The 22,314-nt window shown below is 42.6% G+C and overlaps 1 protein-coding gene across 1 annotated transcript in view; it reads left to right on the top strand.

Annotated features, from left to right (window-relative positions):
* LOC134568354 (ninjurin-1-like) overlaps positions 1–20,866 on the top strand; it is a 65,059-nt gene extending 44,193 nt beyond the window's left edge. The window contains exons 2-4 of the mRNA XM_063426907.1: positions 11,263–11,488; positions 12,468–12,656; positions 20,267–20,866. Of these exons, the coding sequence (XP_063282977.1) occupies positions 11,263–11,488; positions 12,468–12,619 (378 nt within the window). The 3' untranslated portion in view covers positions 12,620–12,656; positions 20,267–20,866. The remainder of the gene's footprint in view (positions 1–11,262; positions 11,489–12,467; positions 12,657–20,266) is intronic.
* The last annotated feature ends 1,448 nt before the right edge of the window (positions 20,867–22,314 follow it).

Genomic DNA, 22,314 nt, shown 5'->3' with positions numbered 1-22,314 from the left:
GGCTGGGGGAGAATGAGACACATGGGGGGGCTGGGGGAGAATGAGACAAATGGGGGGGCTGGGGGAGAATGAGACACATGGGGGGGCTGGGGGAGAATGAGACACATGGGGGGGCTGGGAGAGAATGAGACACATGGGGGGGCTGGGGGAGAATGAAACACATAAGGGGGCTGGGGGAGAAAGACACATAAGGGGGCTCGGGGAGAAAGACACATAAGGGGGCTGGGGGAGAAAGACACGTAAGGGGGCTGGGGGAGAAAGACACGTAAGGGGGCTGGGGGAGAATGAGACGCGTAAGGGGGCTGGGGAGAATGAGACACGTAAGGGGGCTGGGGGAGAATGAGACACGTAAGGGGGCTGGGGGAGAATGAGACACGTAAGGGGGCTGGGGGAGAATGAGACACGTAAGGGGGCTGGGGGAGAATGAAATACATAGAAGGGCTGAGGGGGAATGAGACGTGGGGGGAATGGGTAAATGAGACATGTGGGGTGGCTGGGGGGAATGAAATTGGTTCTCCAATAAATTAAATTGTGGGTCTTGAATATTTCACAATTTTAGCATGAGGCTCCCAGAGACATGAAGTTTAGCCACCCCTTTTAACTGTGAACATTGCAGTTGCTGAGTTTATGTACGCTTCAAAGAAAAGCACATTTTAAAGTCCATCATGTGGATATCTTGTGATGTAATTCCAGTAAAATACAAGTTTAGCAGGCTAAGATTGCCACAAGGCATATGTATGTATATGTGTTTGTAGTATCAGTTAGTTAATTACACGTAGCTAAGATACTGTTATCACTGTACTGACCAGGTGCAGGAATGTAAGAACTGGAATTACGCGTCCCTCTCCTTTGTATCAGATGAGCCACGTGGTTAGACCGGATGGATGAGTTTAGACTCTATTTATTAAATAGGTTAAGGGTATGTGTGGGTGTAGTTAATTGTGGGAGGAGCTACAGTGCTATATAAGGAATGTACTCTATGTATTCAGTACTCAGACTTTGCTGTATTTTGGTGACGCTAGTCCCTCTGAGTCCCGATCGGTGATCCAATAAAGAATCTCTTCCTTCCTGAAGAAACCTGTGTCCATCTCTCTGTGCTTGGCTTCCGTCAGTTTCTCCGGTATCATTTGGTGCGTTGGCCGGGAAGCTCATCGTTCAACGGTAGCTGAGAGGCAGAGGCGTGAGACGGTCTATCTTTGCCCACGTTCTCTACGGCTGCACCCCTGAACTTCTGCGTGGACCTCCCTTCGTCTCGGCGCCACTGGTCTGTTGTCCAGGAGATCATCGGCCTCTACGTGAGAAGTGCTGGGGTGTCCCCGTCGATGAGTGTGAACTCAGGTTCAGGAACGAGGAGGTAAGACAACTGCTGTTTTAGACGGCAGGACCCACTAGGGGTATACCGATTGTGCGGTAGGCCCAAAGGGGTTTTGAATCTGTGTATCTGCCCCCTCTGTCGGAGGGAAGGAGCGAAGGCGCACCGCTCGATCGAACGCTCTTTAGTCAGACCGTTTGATTTGGTTAGTCAGGCGGGGTCCTGGTGTAAGATAGCCCTAGCCGGACACCGGTGTCTTGTCTAGACTAGCGTTCTAGGGTGTATATTACGTTCGCTAGGTCGGAGGGACCGGGAGACTAAGCGGCGCCTGTGTAAATTCGGTTCGCTAGTTCTCATCCTATCTGGGCTAAGTGGGAAGGCGTGTAAATTTGGAACCCACTAGACTTTTGATAGTGCGACTAAGAGGCGCCTGTGTAAATTCGGATCTCTAGCTCGTTGTATAGTGCGACTAAGAGGCGCCTGTGTAAATTCGGTTCTCTAGCTCGCTATGTATATGTGGTGATTGGGCAGTGTGGCTAACCAAAACGGGTGTATATAGTTTTAGGTAGTCCATTCAAGGTACTGGCCAATAGTTTAGTTGGGAATTGTAAATGTGTTAACGATTGTTTTAGTAAAGTGTATATCTTGTTAGATAGCGCGAGCTCAGCCGTCTAGCGAGAGTGTTAATAGTGTGTTGCTGTATTATAGTGCACGGTACCATAACCCTGTATATTTACTGACATTATATAATAAGTACTAATCATTGTCGTCCATTGCATGTTTAACACCATAACCACTAATAATTGTATTGTGACCTTAACTTGTGCTTTGACCTATGCTAACCGTACTGTAACCGCTATTTGTAAAAGACGATGTTACTGGGGTGTGTTATAGACGGGTAATTCGTATATAGAGAATTATAGCGTGGGTGACTGTATAGTTACGCCAAAGGGCATAATATTGATTATATAGTGACTGGTGTAGCAGCTGTGTGTGTACGGGAATTCCCTGAGTGTTTATTGTTATTGTGTACGTTTCACTTGGTAACCGTACCACGTGGTGCTGTTGCCAGAGGAAACGGGTGTGACTGTTGAATAGTACGCGTGTATAGTAATCGTTGTCGACGACGTTCCACTGTTAAATATGGGTGCGTCGCAGTCAACGATTCCGGATCCCTTAGGATGTATGGTTAAGAATTTTAAAAAGGGATTCAAAGTTTGTGATTTTGGGGTTAAGATGTCCCCTGTACGTTTGGTCACTTTGTGCACTAGGGAGTGGCCTACTTTGGTTGCGGCATGGCCGCCACGTGGCAGTTTGGATCCAACTCTGGTACAGCGCTTACACGTGGCTGTATCAGGTAGGCCTGAACTTTACGGCCAGTTTCCTTATATTGATTGTTGGAGACAGGCCGTAAATGACTCGCCAAAATGGCTCCGGACATGCCACGAGGAGCAGTGTCGCCTCATGGTAGCTAGGACTTGCTCGTCCACTAGGACTGGTGTTAGGCCCATTTTGGACACGCCCCCTGAGTCCGAGATCCCTTTGCCGCCCCCTTACTTTCCGTTAAGAAGAAGTGACGCAAACGCAGGAAGTCCTGCACCCCTCCCCTCATTACCCTCATCCACTTCCGCTTCCTCCTCCAGTACAGGATCCACCCCCCCTCGTACTAAATCTCCCCTTCCGGAACCAGAATCCACCCCCATTAGAAACGAATATCCTGATTTGGCGCCACTTCAGACTTCCGGTCAAGCTTCATCTAGCTCGGCTCGAAGTGTTTTATTTACGACCTTTTCCCAAAACCGACCTCCCACATCCCCATACCCTATCTCTCCCCGACCGGAACCCATGACTGACGCCTCTCTACGTAGCCCCATCCAAACCCGACAGTTGACTGGTGCCCAACAATTAAAGCACTATCAGATGCCTCTTCGTCTGAATCCCGGGTCAGCTTATATCGATGCCGCAGGTCAAATGGCACACGCTGACCCAGTCTTCGTATATGTCCCATTTACCACAACCGATCTTTTAAACTGGAAGACCCATAATTCCTCGTATACTGAGAAACCACAAGCTATGACTGATCTGTTCACCTCAATAGTACAGACGCATAATCCGACATGGGCTGATTGCCAGCAGTTACTAATGACTTTATTTAACAATGAGGAAAGGACAAGAATAAATCAAGCAGCCATTAAAGCATTAGAGGATAGAGCCCGTGCTTTGAACCAAGCCAATCCAGCAGCATGGGCCGCGACACACTATCCCAACACCGATCCCGATTGGAACGTAAATGGTGCTGATATGGTTCAACTCAGAGCCTATAGAGACGCTATAATTGCTGGCATGAAAGCCGGAGGAAAGAAAGCCATTAACATGTCGAAGACAGTTGAGGTGATCCAGAAAAGCGATGAAGCGCCCAGTGTCTTTTATGACCGATTATTGGAGGCATACCGCTTGTATACCCCCTTTAATCCGGAAGACGCAGACAATTCCCGAATGGTTAACTCCGCCTTTGTCAGCCAAGCATACGGAGATATTAAGCGCAAGCTACAAAAGTTAGAAGGGTTTGCAGGTATGTCCATCACCCAACTAATGGAGGTAGCAAATAAGGTCTATATGAACAGGGATACAGAAAGTAAGAAAGAGGAAGAGCGCAAGATGCGTAAAAAGGCTGATATGCTAGCGGTAGCGATCGCAGGCGTAGATAAACGGGGCCCAGATAGAGGCAATAATAGATGGAGTAGGGAGCCTTTGAGTAGGGATCAATGCGCGTATTGCAAGGAAGAAGGGCATTGGAGGAACGAATGTCCGCAAAGAGAGCAGTACGAGAGAGACCAACCCAGGGCAGGCTACGGAAACTTTACAGGTAGAGCGAGAGGTAGAGGAGGCCCCGGAGGGAGTAATGGTTATAGAGGGAGTAATGGGAACAGAGGAAGTGTTAGGGAAGACAGGTATATTCCAGCAGCGCAAAGGTCCCGCGATAGAGAAGGTAGGGACTTTGTAGGATTGGCTGACACTGTCATGGAGGACTATTGATACCGACCGGGCTCCATCCCCCTTGGTCGAGCGGAGCCTATGGTCGATGTATCAATAGGGGGGAAAAGGAGTGCGTTCATGATCGACACTGGTGCTGAACATTCAGTGGTGACTAATCTAGTTGCTCCTCCATCTGGAAGGACTATTACTGTGATAGGAGCAACTGGAAGAAGTGCTGAAAAACCGGTTCTTAAAAGTCGACTCTGTACATTGGGAGGCCACGTAGTAAAACACCAATTCCTTTATATGCCTGAATGTCCAGTCCAATTGCTGGGACGTGATATGCTATCAAAATTACAAGCGCAGATTACGTTCCTACCAAATGGAACAACATCCTTAAAGTTTAATGGACCTTCAGGTATTATGACTTTATCCGTACCAAAGGAAGAAGAGTGGCGACTTTATACAGTGTTGACTAGCCAAAACCCTAGGAGTGATGAGACATTGTTTAACATACCAGGAGTTTGGGCAGAGAACAACCCACCAGGACTGGCCCGCAATATTCCACCAATAAAAATTGAACTGAAACATGGGGTTTATCCAGTGAGCCTAAGACAATATCACATTCCGCAGAAGGCTAAGAAGAACATCCAATCCTATCTGGATAAGTTCATACGGTATGGTATCCTAAAATTCTGTACTTCCCCCTGGAACACCCCATTGCTGCCTGTTCAAAAGCCCGGTACAGATGAGTATCGACCTGTACAGGACTTAAGAGCAGTCAATGATGCGGTTGTTAGCATACATCCAGTTGTACCCAATCCATATAACCTGCTTGCTTTAATTCCGGGCGGGGCTACTTACTTCACAGTCTTAGATCTCAAAGATGCCTTCTTTTGCCTCCGAATTGCCGCAGAAAGCCAATGTATTTTCGCTTTCCAATGAGAACGCTGTAACGGGCTCAAAACGCCAAATGACTTGGACAAGACTGCCCCAAGGGTTTAAAAATTCACCTACCCTATTTGGTTCAGCTCTAAGTCAAGATCTACTGGATTTCGAGTCTATCCCAGGAGAATGTGTATTGTTACAATATGTAGATGACTTGTTGATAGCAGCAGTTACAAAAGAAAAATGTCAGCAAGCAACGCACGATCTACTACATATTCTCTGGAAGGCAGGATACAAGGTGTCCAGGAAGAAGGCTCAGTTGTGTTTGCCAACTGTCAAGTATCTAGGATTCCATATCTCTGAAGGTCAAAGAATTATGGGGCCAGAGAGAAAAGAAGCTGTCTGCCAAATACCAATACCCAAGAATAGAAGACAAGTGCGAGAATTCTTGGGGGCAGCAGGCTTCTGTAGGATATGGATTCCCAGTTATGCGATACTAGCAAAACCTCTGTACGCAGCTATCAAAGGTACAGAGCACGACCCCTTCTTATGGACCCAAGAACAGCAAACGGCATTTGAAGATGTGAAGAAGGCTTTGATGAGTGCCCCAGCATTAGGTCTACCTGATCACACACGACCATTCTACTTATATGTACACGAGCAAAGAAGAATGGCTGTGGGAGTATTGACACAGTACTTGGGATCATGGCAAAGACCTGTTGCCTACATGTCTAAGCAACTGGATGCAGTGGCCAGCGGACTTCCACCTTGTCTAAGAGCCGTAGCTGCAGCCGCCCTGCTAGTAGCTGAAGCCGATAAACTCACTCTGGGTCAAGAACTTTATGTACGAGTCCCACATGCAGTACAGACGTTGTTGGATTACAAAGGAAATCATTGGTTTAGTAATAGCCGTATGACCAAGTATCAAGCAATGTTGTGTGAAAACCCAAGAGTGCATTTAGAGACTGTAAACACCTTAAATCCAGCTACCCTTTTGCCACAACCTACTGAAAGTCAACATGATTGTTTGGAAGTAATGGATGAAGTATTCTCAAGTAGACCAGATCTTCGTGATTTTCCCATCCAGAACCCCGATGTTCAATATTACACCGACGGCAGTAGTTATGTGAAAGAAGGGATCCGCTATGCAGGATATGCAGTGACAACAATAGACAAGGTGATAGAAGCTCGGCCACTGGCGAAAGGAACATCAGCACAAAAGGCAGAATTAATAGCACTAACACGAGCGTTACAATTGGCTGAAGGTTTAAGAGTAAATATCTATACGGACTCTAAGTATGCGTTTTTAACCACTCATGCCCACGGAGCTTTGTATAAAGAAAGAGGACTACTGAATTCAGAAGGCAAAGAAATCAAGTACGCAGCTGAAATCCTACAACTATTGGAAGCAGTGTGGGAGCCGAAAGAAGTCGGTATCATACATTGTCGAGCGCATCTGAGAGGAGATGGTGATGTAACCAAGGGAAATCGGATGGCAGATAGTGCAGCTAAGCGTGCTGCTGAATCAGGAAGACAGGAGTATGTAGGGCATATAGCTGCTCTTATACCAACTCCACTGTCCCAATGGACTCCAGTTTATACAGCTCAAGAAGAGGAGTGGTTAAAGACTGAACCGGGAAAGTATCTGGAGAACAAGTGGTATCAGCTAGAAGATGGAAGAATAGTTATACCAGCATCGCTAGCGGTAGAAATTGTCCAAAATTATCACAACGGGACACATTCTGGGAGAGACAGTACTGAAGAATCTCTTAGAAAACATTTCTACATACCAAGATTGTCCAACTTGACTCAGGCCATTGTACGCAGATGTGTAACGTGTGCTAAGAATAATGCAAGACAAGGACCAGTAAAGCCACCAGGAGTTCAGTTTATGGGGGGACTCCCCATGTCCGATCTACAAATAGACTTTACAGTGATGCCTAAATCGGGTGGACATCGTTACCTGCTGGTAATTGTGTGCACCTATTCAGGCTGGGTAGAAGCATGTCCTACTCGTACAGAGAAAGCAGGAGAAGTTGTGAGATTCCTGCTACGAGAAATAATACCCCGATATGGACTACCCTGTTCTATAGGATCGGACAATGGTCCAGCTTTTGTTCATCAGTGCCTACAACAACTGACTCATATGCTTGGTATAAAGTGGAGGCTTCATACTGCATATAGACCCCAGAGTTCTGGTAAGGTAGAGAGAATGAATAGAACTATAAAGAACCAGTTGGCTAAAATGTGTCAGGAAACCCAACTTAAGTGGAACGTTCTCTTACCCATAGCTTTATTGCGAATCCGCAGTACCCCTACCAGAAGGATGGGCCTCTCTCCTTTTGAAATCATGTATGGGCGACCACCTCCCGTACTTGGTAACTTAAGGGGGGACTTGAGTCAGTTGGGAGAAGGAATTACCCGGCAGCAGGTTGTAGAGTTGGGTAAGACTATGGAGGAGGTACAGAAATGGGTACAAGATAGATTACCTGTGAATATTTATCCCCCTGTTCATAGTTATCATCCAGGAGACCAAGTGTGGATTAAAGAGTGGAATAATGTACCGTTAGGGCCCAAGTGGAGAGGTCCTTATGTTGTTCTTTTGTCTACCCCTACAGCGATAAAAGTAGCCGAAGTAACTCCGTGGATACATCACTCCAGGGTTAAACCAGCAGCAGTCGATTCTTGGCAAGTTACAGCAGATCCAGAGAATCCCTGCAAGATCCGGTTAAAACGCACTACTCAGTCGGAGTAACGAGGAATTATTGTGGATTACAAATTTTATTGTTACAGGTGTGAGTGAGAAGGCCATAATAAAGCCTGTCCGCTTACCAACACATAGTGTATAAGCCAGGAAAGTCTCGAAGGGACACCTGTGAAGATGAGCAGAACTCCATTCCCTGCAGCCCCTCACATCCTGGAAGCTGAGGCGCCATCGCACGGACGAAGACTGAGGATGACGGCGAAAGATGTGCTTTTGATAGTGTTTATTTATATGTGTTTTTATATTCAGGAAGGTAGAGGTACCGACACTCCTAGCTGTGAGGTATGCATTAAGACTACGAGAACAGGTAACCATATTTCCCAAACCCTAATTTGGCATTCACAATACGAATGTAAAGGAGATGTATCGAGATGTAGATACTTAAATATAGATTATAGTGTGTGCCATTTAGGAGTAGGAGAACCTAAGTGCTTCAGTCCGGAGTATCAGCCTCGTACAATTTGGTTGACTCTCAGGAATGGAGATCCTCAGGGGACCCTAATTAATAAAACGGTGTTAGAATCCGTACATTCTTCGGGTGTTCTGCTATTTGATGCGTGTAAAGCGATATCGAGTGGTAGAAAGCCGTGGAATGTATGTGGGGATCTTAGATGGGAGAGGACGTATGGGTCTAACGATAAATATATTTGTCCCAGTAGCAAAAATAAATATGTAAGTCCTAGATGCCCAAATAGAGATTATAACTTTTGCCCATATTGGTCTTGTGTGGGGTGGGCAACTTGGGGACAGACAGTAGACAAAGACATGATAGTGACTAAGTTGCCGACTAGCCCTTATTGTAAGTCTATGGAATGCAACCCAGTCCATATACTCATTAATAACCCCGACAAGTTCTTAGATAAGTTTCAAATATACGGGACGGGTTTAGATCCTGGGACATTATTGTTTATAGGAATAGAGACTGATACGGTATCCTCCCAGACTCATCAAGTATACCATTCCTTTTATGAAGAGATGAGTATAGATAATAAGATCCCCCATAACGCTAAAAACCTGTTCATTGACCTAGCTGAAAGTATTGCCGGTAGTCTTAATGTTACCAACTGCTATGTGTGTGGAGGTACTAACATGGGAGACCAATGGCCTTGGGAAGCAAAGGAGGTAATGTCCGGTTCTGAGGCAGTTGACCAACTAATATCTACACAAGCCGATTATCATTTGAGTGTTAGAGGTAAATCTGAGTGGAGATTAAAGACCTCCATCATAGGTTATGTTTGCATAGCAAGGAAAGGAATAATGTATAATACTTCTGTAGGAGAATTAACTTGTCTAGGGCAAAAAGCTTATGATGATGATACAAAGAATACAACTTGGTGGTCGGCTTCAAATGTCTCAGAACCATCTAACCCGTTTGCTAGATATGCCAATTTAAAGGATGTGTGGTTTGATCTATCCATCACATCTACTTGGAGAGCCCCAGCAAATTTGTACTGGATCTGTGGTAAGAAAGCCTATTCGGAGCTGCCACAGGACTGGGAAGGGGCATGTGTGTTGGGTATGCTCAAACCATCCTTCTTCTTGTTACCGATTGAAACAGGTGAGACTTTAGGTGTTAAAGTGTATGATGTGAATCATAGGAAGAAAAGGGGACCCATAGAGATAGGCGCCTGGGAAGATGATGAATGGCCTCCCCAGCGTATTATAGATTACTATGGGCCAGCCACGTGGGCTGAGGATGGTACCTTTGGTTATAGAACCCCTATTTATATGCTCAACCGTATTATAAGATTACAGGCGGTGGTTGAGATTATCACAAATGAGACATCACAAGCGCTCAATCTTCTAGCGAAGCATAACACCAGGATGAGGACAGCAGTGTACCAAAATAGATTAGCCTTGGATTACCTTTTGGCAGTAGAGGGAGGTGTATGTGGGAAGTTTAACCTAAGTAATTGCTGTCTTCAAATAGATGACGAAGGGCAAGCAATAGCTGAGCTTACTAGCCATATGGTTAAACTAGCGCATGTGCCTACTCAGGTATGGAAAGGGTACAATCCAAGTAGTTGGTTTGGTAGCTGGTATGAGTGGTTTGGAGGGCTTAAGGCAGTGGTAGGTGGAGTCCTACTGATTTTACTGTTGTGTCTACTCCTACCGTGTCTTATACCCTTAGTAGTTAGGTCTGTGCAAAGCCTGATAGGAAGTATAGCAGAGAGGAAGGCTGCTGCACAGATAATGGCGATATATAAGTATAAGGCTCTAGATCAAGGAGAACCAATGCAGGAAGATGAGTGTTAAAAGATTCACATCATAAGATAAGTCTGGTCTGGTTCATGGTAACCTGAGGTATATGCAAACCAAGGTTAAGTGATGCCTCAAGTAATTGTGAAATATCAGAGGCATCAAAGGGGGGAATGTGATGTAATTCCAGTAAAATACAAGTTTAGCAGGCTAAGATTGCCACAAGGCATATGTATGTATATGTGTTTGTAGTATCAGTTAGTTAATTACACGTAGCTAAGATACTGTTATCACTGTACTGACCAGGTGCAGGAATGTAAGAACTGGAATTACGCGTCCCTCTCCTTTGTATCAGATGAGCCACGTGGTTAGACCGGATGGATGAGTTTAGACTCTATTTATTAAATAGGTTAAGGGTATGTGTGGGTGTAGTTAATTGTGGGAGGAGCTACAGTGCTATATAAGGAATGTACTCTATGTATTCAGTACTCAGACTTTGCTGTATTTTGGTGACGCTAGTCCCTCTGAGTCCCGATCGGTGATCCAATAAAGAATCTCTTCCTTCCTGAAGAAACCTGTGTCCATCTCTCTGTGCTTGGCTTCCGTCAGTTTCTCCGGTATCAATCTAACTTTATTTTTACAGTAAAAAGTGTTTGACATTTTCAAAGGGGTTTTGTAAGCTGCAAGTAAAAATCCCCGAATTCTTTAATAGCCTGCTGCTGTAAAATTTAATCTGCTTGTAGAACATGGGATATACATTCCTATCTGTTACCAATTGCAGGTCTGATGCAATATATGATTATTTCTCATACTCGTCACTTTCCCATCACTTCCCATTTCTGCTAATGAATAAAGGGTGTAGAACCCAACATTGCATATGTGATGCTATTTTGGGCACCAGTTTTGCAGAACTAGAAATGGTGCAGAGGCGATCCACAGAATTAATAGGGGGGGGGGGGGAGCTTTATGTTGTGAAACATTCTGTTGACGTCCATGGCGATTGCTCCTTACTTTGCCCATTGCCCCCATTTTTGCCTTGCTAGTTATCACCTCTAACCGTGTGTCTGATAAACTTCTACTCAATGTATTATGACTTAATGTGTTTCCTTTATATTTGTTTCAGGGTTCCCGCATTACACGTCACAGAGAGCTGAACATGAATCATTACGCAAACAAAAAAAGTGCAGCAGAAAGTATGCTGGATATAGCTCTCCTCATGGCGAACGCCTCCCAGCTGAAAGCAGTCATAGATCAAGGACCCACTTTCAGCTTCTACGTCCCCCTCATCGTCCTTATATCGCTCTCACTCGTATTGCAAATTGTGGTGGGCGTTCTCCTAATCTTCATTGGTTGGTATCAATCTGTCTGTCTATTGTCTACCAACCTTGACCTAATCCAAATGCAATACCCCTAGACTCCCATAAACTCACACATTCTCTATATGTACCTGACAGAATGGTGTCTGAAATGCAAGTGCAGTTATACATGTTAGAAGGACTTTAACCCCTTAAGGACCAAACTTCTGGAATAAAAGGGAATTGTGACATGTCACACATGTCATGTGTCCTTAAGGGGTTAATGTCATATTATTTTGATTTATTTTTACCTCTGCTTTATCATTAGACGCTAAAGTGAAAAAAACATTTTTTTACATGGACGTGTCTGTTTATTTTTGGTATTCAATGTATATTTACAGGGTTATTCACTGAAGGCTGAATTTCAAATATTACAGCAAAAAAAGTCAATGTCTGAACGATTATTTGAATTCACACTTTAATTAATAACTCTGTGTATCCTGCCTTGGAGCTGATTGTAAAGGTATATGGCCATTAAAATCACGAGCAAATGTATTTTTTTTTTTTTTGTACACCATCGAGAGTCTTGTTTCTAGGTAATTCAAGCACAGGGACATAATTTGGTCTATTACAGGTAAATATTAAAATGTAATGTGAAAAATGGAAGAGCTTCCTGTTGTGTGGATTGAAAGATATGGCAACCATACTTGAAGCTCATACCTCTGTGCCAACAGATTTAAATTGCAACCACACCGATGTTTTTGAACTATAGTACTTTTATAATATCCATTGAGGGGCAAAATCTATACATTATCTATGCATTTGATAAATATATGGATAATACAGTGTATAGATTTAGTTGTATAACTTCAGACTGCCACTCGTGTCATGTCATGCTTACTGTTGATACATTTTCATGCAGATTTACTTCTTAGCGTGCCTTTAGTTTCATATCGGTCCATTCTCAGAGTATTGCTTTTTACCACTGGAATTTTTTTCAATTTAAGAGTAATGCCATGTTTTTATTTTGCAGTGAAATATGACCTTAACAATCCAGCTAAACACGCTAAACTGGATGACCTCAACAATGCCGCCACGGGCCTCGTATTCATTATTGTTGTTGTAAACATTTTCATTACGGCCTTCGGAGTTCAGAAACCTGTGGATGATGCCCCTAAATCATAACATCCAATCCATCGAGCGGCATGTTTAGAGCTGCTAGGTATGTGGGAACTTAAATTATACGCCAAACATTTCAAATGGACAAAGAGGGAAATTTTCATTTTAGGGGTATGAATGCAGGTGTGACCAGGGGCGAAGCTTTTCTGAGAAATTTTAGGTAACTTAATAATTTATGCAAATAAAATGTAAATTAGAACAAGAACATAAGGTTTTATTTACACAGACAGATTTCTGAACAAATTTATTGTAGTGTAAAGATACATTACTGCTTGCCTCCCAAGTGTCTTATTTTTAGCAGGATAGTGACAATTTAAAGTGCTGTTCTGGCCTCCAGCTTTAGTTCCCTGGTGTCTCGCATTTGGTAACAGCAACGCGTGTGTGTATTGTTAGACGCGCTCACACTGCATAGGACTATGCTTTAGCAGCGCTCTCTGCATGATCCTAATAGCTGGAAGTCGACAAGACAGCCTGTCAGGTGGCAAGCTGACCCACCCCATTTTGGATCAGATTAGCCCCCTATTCAAGGCGGCCTGCCCATTGTGGGCATCGCTAGTGACACAGTTTGCATCACTGGTGACACCCTGTCAGGACTCTGCCCACCCAACCTGCTTTTTAGAGGACCAGTGTTGGGAGGTATGTTACTGTGAGTATCATTGCTGTAAAGTTCTGTTATACACTCACACACCAACAATATGGAGCTCATAAAAAATAAGGGCATTAGGCTGTTGGCCCAAAATAGGGACTGTCTCTTCTAAATAGGGACACTTGGTAGGTATGCTAAAAGTTGTAACCAACACTTAGGTTACTCATTACAATTGTGGCATGATGCACTCAGCAAAAAGCCACATCCAAAGATTTCAATGTTTCCGCTCAAGTGGCCAAGAATACATATTTAATTTGATCCAAAAGTCTGCGTGACTTCTCACAATAAAGCGAACTGCATTAAATTTGCTTGTGCAATCTGTTCTTTCCACTTGTATTACGCCCCTACCTATCTCCACACGAGAGAACTTGAGGGTTACTAATTAACCTCTTGTTAGTATTAGGCAAATATTAAACGTGATTGTATGTGGATGGACTATGCTAGAAGGTGCGGTTTGTATTAAAAGCAGATTGTAATGTATATGACGGGGCTAATGTTTTAACACAGCAGTTTAGGCTTTTTAATGGTGCTGTTAGCTGGTCATTGTGTATTTTGGTACTCCTGTAATTATAAATTCTAGCTTCAGAGAGGGACCTGTCTACTAAGTTAAGAGTTGTAGTTACATGTAGGCAGCAGTTACACTCTTTTAAAAATAAGAATTACACTTTCTACAAATGGTAATATTCAGAATAATTAAAGGAATACTGTACTGGCACTACCCATCCCTCTGCCTGCCCCCTTCATCCCCAGTAAATAAAGGATTAAAAACCCATGTTTTACTTACCTGATCCCAGCGCCGATGTCCCTCAATGCTGGGTTGAAGTTCCGCCCCCTCCTCTGCCCCGTGACGAGCTAGGTCTAATGCGCATGCGCCACAAATGCTGCACGCGCATTAGACCTCCCCACAGGAAAGCATTGAATCAATGCTTTTCTATGGGGAAAAATCTGACGCCGGAGGTTCTCATGCAGAGCAGATAACGGAACAAAAGTCAATTACAATTCCAGAAGCGCCCCCAGTGGCTGTCTGGCAGACAGCCACTGAGGGCAGACTTAGTGCTGCAATGTAAACAGTGCAGTTCTCTGGAACTGCAATGTTTAACTTTGCAACACTAAGTGCAAAAGATACACAGCACAGCAATGAGCTGAACTGGTCTGGGCGCCTACAGTGTCCCTTTAAACTCTATGTAGCAGTAAGATCCAATGCAAAATTACACCTTACAGAATTCAAGCTGAACCCAGAACTTGTACATTGATCATCTATGAAAAGGACACTGTGTACACCCAAACTACTAGTTATTTGGTTAAATTATGGTGCAGTGAATCTTTCAATGCTCTTTCCAGATTTTCTGTAAAAGCAGTTTCAAAGCAGTTTAAAAAGAAAACACAAAAATAATGAATCAACACCCACATTTCATCTCCTCTGTAGCTGCTCAGATAATCAGAAATGTTACTTATGTATAATCTGACCAAAGCCATGCAATCTTAGATGGCAGACATAGGCTGCAAGCTCTCATCTTATCATTGACAAGGTGGGTAATGTGAAATAGTAACTTCTTCCTTATCTACGAGGCTGTAGAGGAGGGCCAGGCTCGGTGTGCTAAAGTAAGACCCATTTTTGATCAGACCTCTAGTAAATGGTTTGAGATAATCAGACAATTGCAACAACTTTTTGCATATTAACCTCTACAGAGTTCTGTACCTATGCTGATAAGGAAGTCTTTTTTGAAAATATTTGGCAAGACTTAGAAGTGAAGAGTATGTATGGTTCTAAAGCATCTAAACCACCTGCTCGTTCCTAAGTCTTGTACCAACTGATAAGACAATAAGGAAATTGTTGTGCATTTAAAGTAGTACCGGAAAGGTTTGTAAGAGGTCAGGCCATAGCTGTTGTTTGACTTTTATGTGAATTATTATTTTTCTAAAAAAAAGATATGTATTTTCTTTTCACTTGCCATTACAAATAAGTCAACAGGTATAATCAGTAATAACAGGTTATTTTTAACACGAGCAATGCTTGGTAATCGTACTTGCTTTCTAACACAACTATCATATAACCCTGTGCTTGGGAGCATCCATACTTCATTGTTAATCATGCTGCATTCCCAAGGTGAATATGAAGACAAACAATTACATTTTCACCTTTTTCTAGGGTATAAAAATGATGGTCTTTCTCAATAGCAGTATGTGTATCAGTATTAGTGTCTTCCTTCACCAGTTTAAATCTGCATGTATTTGCAGGCAGAGGCTGTTCCTTCTAACCACCGCCTGGTAATATGTGATAGCGTTACCATGGTAACACACGGCAATGCTCTGATATTGTAGAAGGAGCAGAGAACTTTGTTCAGCCCAAATTCTCCCTCCTACCTTCATTATCAGAGGTCCTGGCAGCTGTTCTCCCCATGGCAACCATGGTGCACCTTCATGAGTCAACTTGGGAGACTCTGACTGCCTTGACTTAGCTTCTCCGTGGAAGGACGGCACATGCTCTGGTACCCCCCCCTCCCCCCCTTTAGATATGCTACTGCAACTTAAAAAAATAGTACAGTCGAAGTAAATGACCCAAATGGTCAATCACCAAGAATGTATAGGTTGAAGGGCATTAGGGCATAACCCAAAGAAGTAATAAATAGAGAAGAGGCTGAAATGGGTTAAACTGAAACAGTGCTCCCAAATAGTCTCTATACCCTGAATACAATGGCTCCCCTAGTATAGAGCAGTAATTTGCTAGTCTTAGGAGCCTAAATAGAACTAAAAAATCATACATTTTATTGAACTCCATTAGGGGAAGATAAAAGGAAAAAAGACAAAACTATCATAAAAATAGAAAATAAGTATATTTACAAAGAGTAGTGAAAGAAGGGGTAAACCCGCTAAACTGTGATATAATCACAGAATGTATAATCACTCTTGAGGTTAGAAAAGATAAAGGCTATAGTTGATAGTTAGGATGAACAAAATTACCTATAGCAACAATGTTTAGTATAAATTGTAAACTAAACAGAATACAGTGTAGCTTGATAAGGGAGCGAATAACGGTAATCCCTTTGATAAAGTAACGTGCATACACTTGCACTTGTAAATGTAGATTTGATGGGAGCCACACTGGCAAATACATTGCTTCTTATGGTGGTGAGGACTCTAAAAGTCAATAATATACAAAGAGGGTGCAAAAAAGCATTTGGAGTGGAAGACGGCAATATTAGCGATCTACACGCTTCGTCGGCACCCTAGTATATAGACTACCTAAATGCAGTGAGAATGGGCAGTATAATAGGTCAGGCCGGACACTTATAAAAGAAAAACAAAAATCTTATGCCCTATACACTGCCTACAGTTTCCCCGTAAGGAGCATTTGTCAGTAATAAGGATTTGGTCATTGAATACTCAGATAGAAAGGAAGGTGCTCGGTGGAGTCAGTGTACCATATATGGGTATACTGCTCTTTTATCGCCAGCCTAAGTAGATAACGAAAATTCCAGCAATTCCCGGTATGTCAGTAGCCTCCACCCTACGAGTATAGATCTCTAAAGTAAACCAGTTCCTGAATATTACAAGTTATAGAAGTCCCCAAAACCAGACCCAAAATAGTGATAAAAGCGGATATCCTAATTAAAGTACATAGTGTACAAGGTTAAACTCAACGCACGTTTCGGCGCTAACCTGCGCCTTTGTCAAGAGCTAACCAGTTATGAAAGAAAGTGGGAAGAAACTATCATTGGATCAGAAAAATGTTCACACTTTACCTCCATGATACATCTATGGGCTAGGTACATAGATGATATCCTAATTGTGTGGAAAGGTACGTCCAATGACTTTGACCAATTTGTGACTTTTCTTAACGACAACAATCTTAACCTAAGGTTTACCTCCGAATTTGGTGGAAAATCTCTTAATTTTCTAGACTTGACAGTCTCAATTGACAAGCAAAGGTCTATCCAGACAACACTTTATAAAAAAAAACAACAGCGTGCAATAGCCTCCTGACCTGGGATAGTTTCCATCCTAAGCCCTTAAAACTTGGTATACCTATTGGGCAATACCTTAGGGCACGCAGGAACTGTAGTACTATCCAGGAATTTAAAATCCAAGCTAATATCCTGCGACAGCAATTCAAACAAAAAGGTTATCCTAACCGTTGTTTGAAAAAGGCATACAGGAGACCTTTGGAGTCTGATAGAAAGACACTTTTGACCGACAATAAACCACCTACACCCACTAACCCTCCTCCACGTCTTATTGCAACCTACAACGCAGGATGGGAGAATATGAAATCTGGGATCCAGAGGTTTTGGCCCCTCCTAACTGGTGACACCCATCTAAAAAAGATCCTAGGTCCCAGAGTGGAAATGACAGCACGAAGAGGAAAAACATCTAAGAGACCTCTTAGTTCCCAGCCATTTCCAATCACAATGCATCAATACGAAGACATGGCTAAGCACTCCAATTGTTGGTTCTTTCCAATGTGGGCGATGTGCCGCCTGTAAGTACATCAAACGGGACTCTAAAATGGTATCTGACAGCGAGAATAAACAATTTTTAATAACACCTAATTTTTCAACTGCAACACCGCAGGCTTAGTGTACTTACTTACCTGCGAATGTGATTGCAAGTACGTAGGCAAAACCTTTCGCCCTTTCAAAGAAAGGATCAAGGAACACGTCAGGTCACCTAAACTTAGCATTGAAACTTCAATAGCTCGCCACCTAAGGGAACATCACTCAGGCAAATCACACGGCTTACAGTTTTGTGGTCTAGAATTGGTGAAACAAGATAAAAGAAGAGGTGACTATGACAGGTTCCTTAGACAGCGTGAAAGCTTCTGGATTTACCGTCTTAAAACTTTACAACCCAATGGGCTAAATGAAGGTTTTTCCTTTGCACCTTTTATCCAAATAATTTTGAGTATATAGTGTATGATCTGTGGACTTGAGTACTTTCATAGAATGGATCATTTATCTGAGTGGCCAGTTTATATTTATATTTGTTGTAACCAATTTGTATGTAGTGAATTTGCTTTGAGCAATATCACATCTTACTCATTATAAATCTGGCTTGTACAACTTACCATACTGTTTTAGTCCTATCAATACTGACCACACTGGATACCAAGGACAATGATCTGTGTTTTATTTACAACCTATAATCCACCTTTTATCCATTCTATACTCAGTCTTTAAAACTATATACATCTATTAATCAGCTTAATTTGTTTTCCCACAAATGAACTATATACATACATATACTATTGATCCCCTGGTTTGGGACCTATAATATGTTAGACCACTCTCTGGCACTGTGGGGGTTAAACTCCCCTCATGCCGAAATTAGCTTATCTTTCCCCTAGCCCCGCCCACTATTAGTGCCATCTAAAGACTACCATGACGTCACGGGAAAAGGGGCTGGCAGTAGAGGGTTTAAAAAGTGGCGCTTTTTTCATAACTGGTTAGCTCTTGACAAAGGCGCAGGTTAGCGCCGAAACGCGCGTTGAGTTTAACCTTGTACACTATGCACTTTAATTAGGATATCCGCTTTTATCACTATTTTCGGTCTGGTTTTGGGGACTTCTATAACTTGTAATATTCAGGAACTGGTTTACTTTAGAGATCTATACTCGTAGGGTGCGGGCTACTGACATACCGGGAATTGCTGGAATTTTTGTTATCTACTTAGGCTGGCGATAAAAGAGCAATATACCCATATATGGTACACTGACTCCACCGAGCACCTTCCTTTCTATCTGAGTATTCAATGACCAAATCCTTATTACTGACAAATGCTCCTTACGGGGAAACTGTAGGCAGTGTATAGGGCATAAGATTTTTGTTTTTCTTTTATAAGTGTCCGGCCGGACCTATTATACTGCCCATTCTCACTGTATTTAGGTAGTCTATATACTAGGGTGCCGACGAAGCGTGGAGATCGCTAATATTGCCGTCTTCCACTCCAAATGCTTTTTTGCACCCTCTTTGTATATTATTGACTTTTAGAGTCCTCACCACCATAAGAAGCAATTTAATTGCCAGTGTGGCTCCCATCAAAGCTACATTTACAAGTGCAAGTGTATGCACGTTACTTTATCAAAGGGATTACCGTTATTCGCTCCCTTATCAAGCTACACTGTATTCTGTTTAGTTTACAATTTATACTAAACATTGTTGCTATAGGTAATTTTGTTCATCCTAACTATCAACTATAGCCTTTATCTTTTCTAACCTCAAGAGTGATTATATCACGGTTTAGTGGATTAACCCCTTCTTTCACAATTTTTTGTAAATATCACTGTTTACTTATTTTCTATTTTTGATCGTTTTGTCTTTTTTCATCCCCTAAGGGGGTTCAATAAAATTTATGATTTTTTAGTTCTATTTATGCTCCTAAGACTAGCAAATTACTGCTCTATACTAGGGGAGCCGTTGTATTCAGTGTATAGAGACTGTATTTGGGAGCACTATTTCAGTTTAACCCATTTCAGCCTCTTCTCTATTTGCTACTGCAACTTAGCCCTGCTCTGCTCAATATAGAATTTCTTACCTCCAGCTACACAGTTACATATGCTGTAAAGAGACGTGTGCATCAAATTCAGCCTTTTAAAGTAAACACTATGCTGTAAGTCCTAATTGAAAATGAAACTATATCTCTATATCGTCTGTGAGTCACAGCCAGTGGCGGTGTGATTAAGTTTGTATAAAAGGAAACTTTAGTGATTTAACTCCTAAATGGCAGAGAATTGAGCAGCGAGACTGTAGTGTAGGGGCATGATCTATACACCAAAACTGCTTAAATTCGCTACAGTTTTTGTGCTTAGAACATCCCATTAAAGCCATTCATAGTGATTTAATACTGAAGTGAAGGATAGGGCTAGTGACCTCCATGCATTATAACCATTAAATGAGATGAACTATATGCCTGAAGTGTCCCTTTAAATATTTATTTACAGCGTATTTAAAAATTATTTTATGTTTTAAAATGTATAACTAAAATTCGTTGTTTCGCCTTTTCTTTTTCAGGTTGAACCCTGTGAAGATACTGTAAGGTCCCAATTTTTCATATGACATGCAACAAAATATAATGCCAACTTGTCTTCCTATTAAAACTAGCCACATGGACAATGGAACTTTATTACACACGCCTGTTCTTCCTGTGTGCGTCACATATTGTGGAAACATGTCCTAAGACTACAATCTATTCAGACAATTCTTCTACATTCAACAACAACAGAAGGGGGAAAAACAGCTTGTAGTTTTTACAGACATCACTATATTTCGTGAAGAGGGGACCCATTTATTAGGACACCTAGTGATGTACTATTATGAGACCACCTGGATATGTGTTTAATTTTAATACCACTGTTAAAGGGCGGATATTTAGGCAGTCACGTCTTGCATTAAGGGACAATTTGTCAGCATGGCTTTTTGTACATGGATTAATGATCAAATTCCAATGTGAACCATGCGTCCTGCACATTTCCTGCACGTTTTGGAGCCAAAGGATTTTTCTACCAGGCATTTTTATTTCTCTTCTTTAATACTGCAAATTATTTCATAGCATGAGATTGTTTACTACAAATGGAAAATGTGTAAAAAGTAGTGTTCCCTGACATTGTTACAAAGATATAGAACATTCTTAATACCATACTGAAAACCCTGGTGGTCGGTCTTATAACTGTGGGGATTTTTACAATTTCACTGTCGGTATATCCCAACTTCATTAAAGACAATGGGATCAGGGAACTCTAAGCACCATGAAGTTGCACGGACAAAAAGTGTATACAGTGCTTAGATTGACCTTTAAAGGACCACTATAGTGCCAGGAAAACATACTCGTTTTCCTGGCACTATAGTGCCCTGAGGGTGCCCCCACCCTCAGGGTCCCATTCCCGCCGGGCTCTAGGGGGTGGAAGGGGTAAACTTACCTCTTTCTCCAGCACCGGGCGGGGGACTCTCCTCCTGATTGCGCATGGCGTCTTCTCACTGTGAAAATCACAGTGAGAAGCGCGGAAACGCCTCTAGCGGCTGTCAATGAGACAGCCACTAGAGGCTGGATTAAACCAAATGTAAACATAGCAGTTTCTCTGAAACTGCTATGTTTATAGAAAAAAGGGTTAATCCTAGCTGGACCAGGCACCCAGACCAGCTGAAGTGGTCTGGGTGCCTATAGTGGTCCTTTAAATTATTATTCTTTGCACCAATTAACTTTTTTTTTTTTTTTTTTTCTTAGCTGGCTGTTTCTTGAGTTTGTTTAGCTGGTGTTTTTTTTTTTTTTTTAAACAAAATATATATATATAATATATGAAGTATGGTGGTGGCTCACCCAAGAGGACATTAAACTAGGTCTAAAACCATGCTGAAACACTACACCAGGCAGTGTGGTTAGGACACACTTTGAAGCAGTGTAATACAATGATGGATCAGGCAGGTGGCAATCAATAGCAGGGGCAAGCCATATATATATATATATATATATATATATATATATATAATATGTAATATATATTGTCCTGTATTCTCAAAAGTCCAGGAACTTTAATAGCAAAGGCAGTCCACAAACTGTATTTTCCCTTCCCTGTGTAGTGCTGGGACCTAATCAGCTTGAAGGATCACTATAGTGTCAGGAAAACAAAGTGATTTTCCTGACACTATAGTGCCCTGAGGGTGCTCCCACCCTCAGGGTCCCCCTCCCAAGGCGCTGAAGGGGTTAAAACTCCAGCAGCTTACCTTATTCCAGCGCCGGGCTCCCACGGCGCTGGTGACCTCTCCTCCCCCGCCGACGTCAGCGGAGCCGAATGCGCATGCGCGGCGCATTCAAGCGGTCAATAGGGAAGCATTTCTCAATGCATTCCTATGGATGCTCTGCGCGATGGAGGCATAATATGCCTCCAGCGTAAGTGGCTGTCGGGAAGACAGCCACTAGAGGCTGGCTTAACCCTGCATTGTAAACATAGCAGTTTCTCTGAAACTGCTATGTTTGCATCTGCAGGGTTAAAACCTGAGGGACCTGGCACCCAGACCACTTCATTGAGCTGAAGTGGTCTGGGTGACTATAGTGTCCCTTTAAC

The sequence above is a fragment of the Pelobates fuscus genome, chromosome 7 (assembly GCF_036172605.1).
Source record: "Pelobates fuscus isolate aPelFus1 chromosome 7, aPelFus1.pri, whole genome shotgun sequence".
NCBI classification, from domain to species: Eukaryota; Metazoa; Chordata; class Amphibia; order Anura; family Pelobatidae; genus Pelobates; species Pelobates fuscus.
Note: the sequence above shows the minus strand (reverse complement) of the source record. Positions and strands in the feature narration are given on the sequence as shown.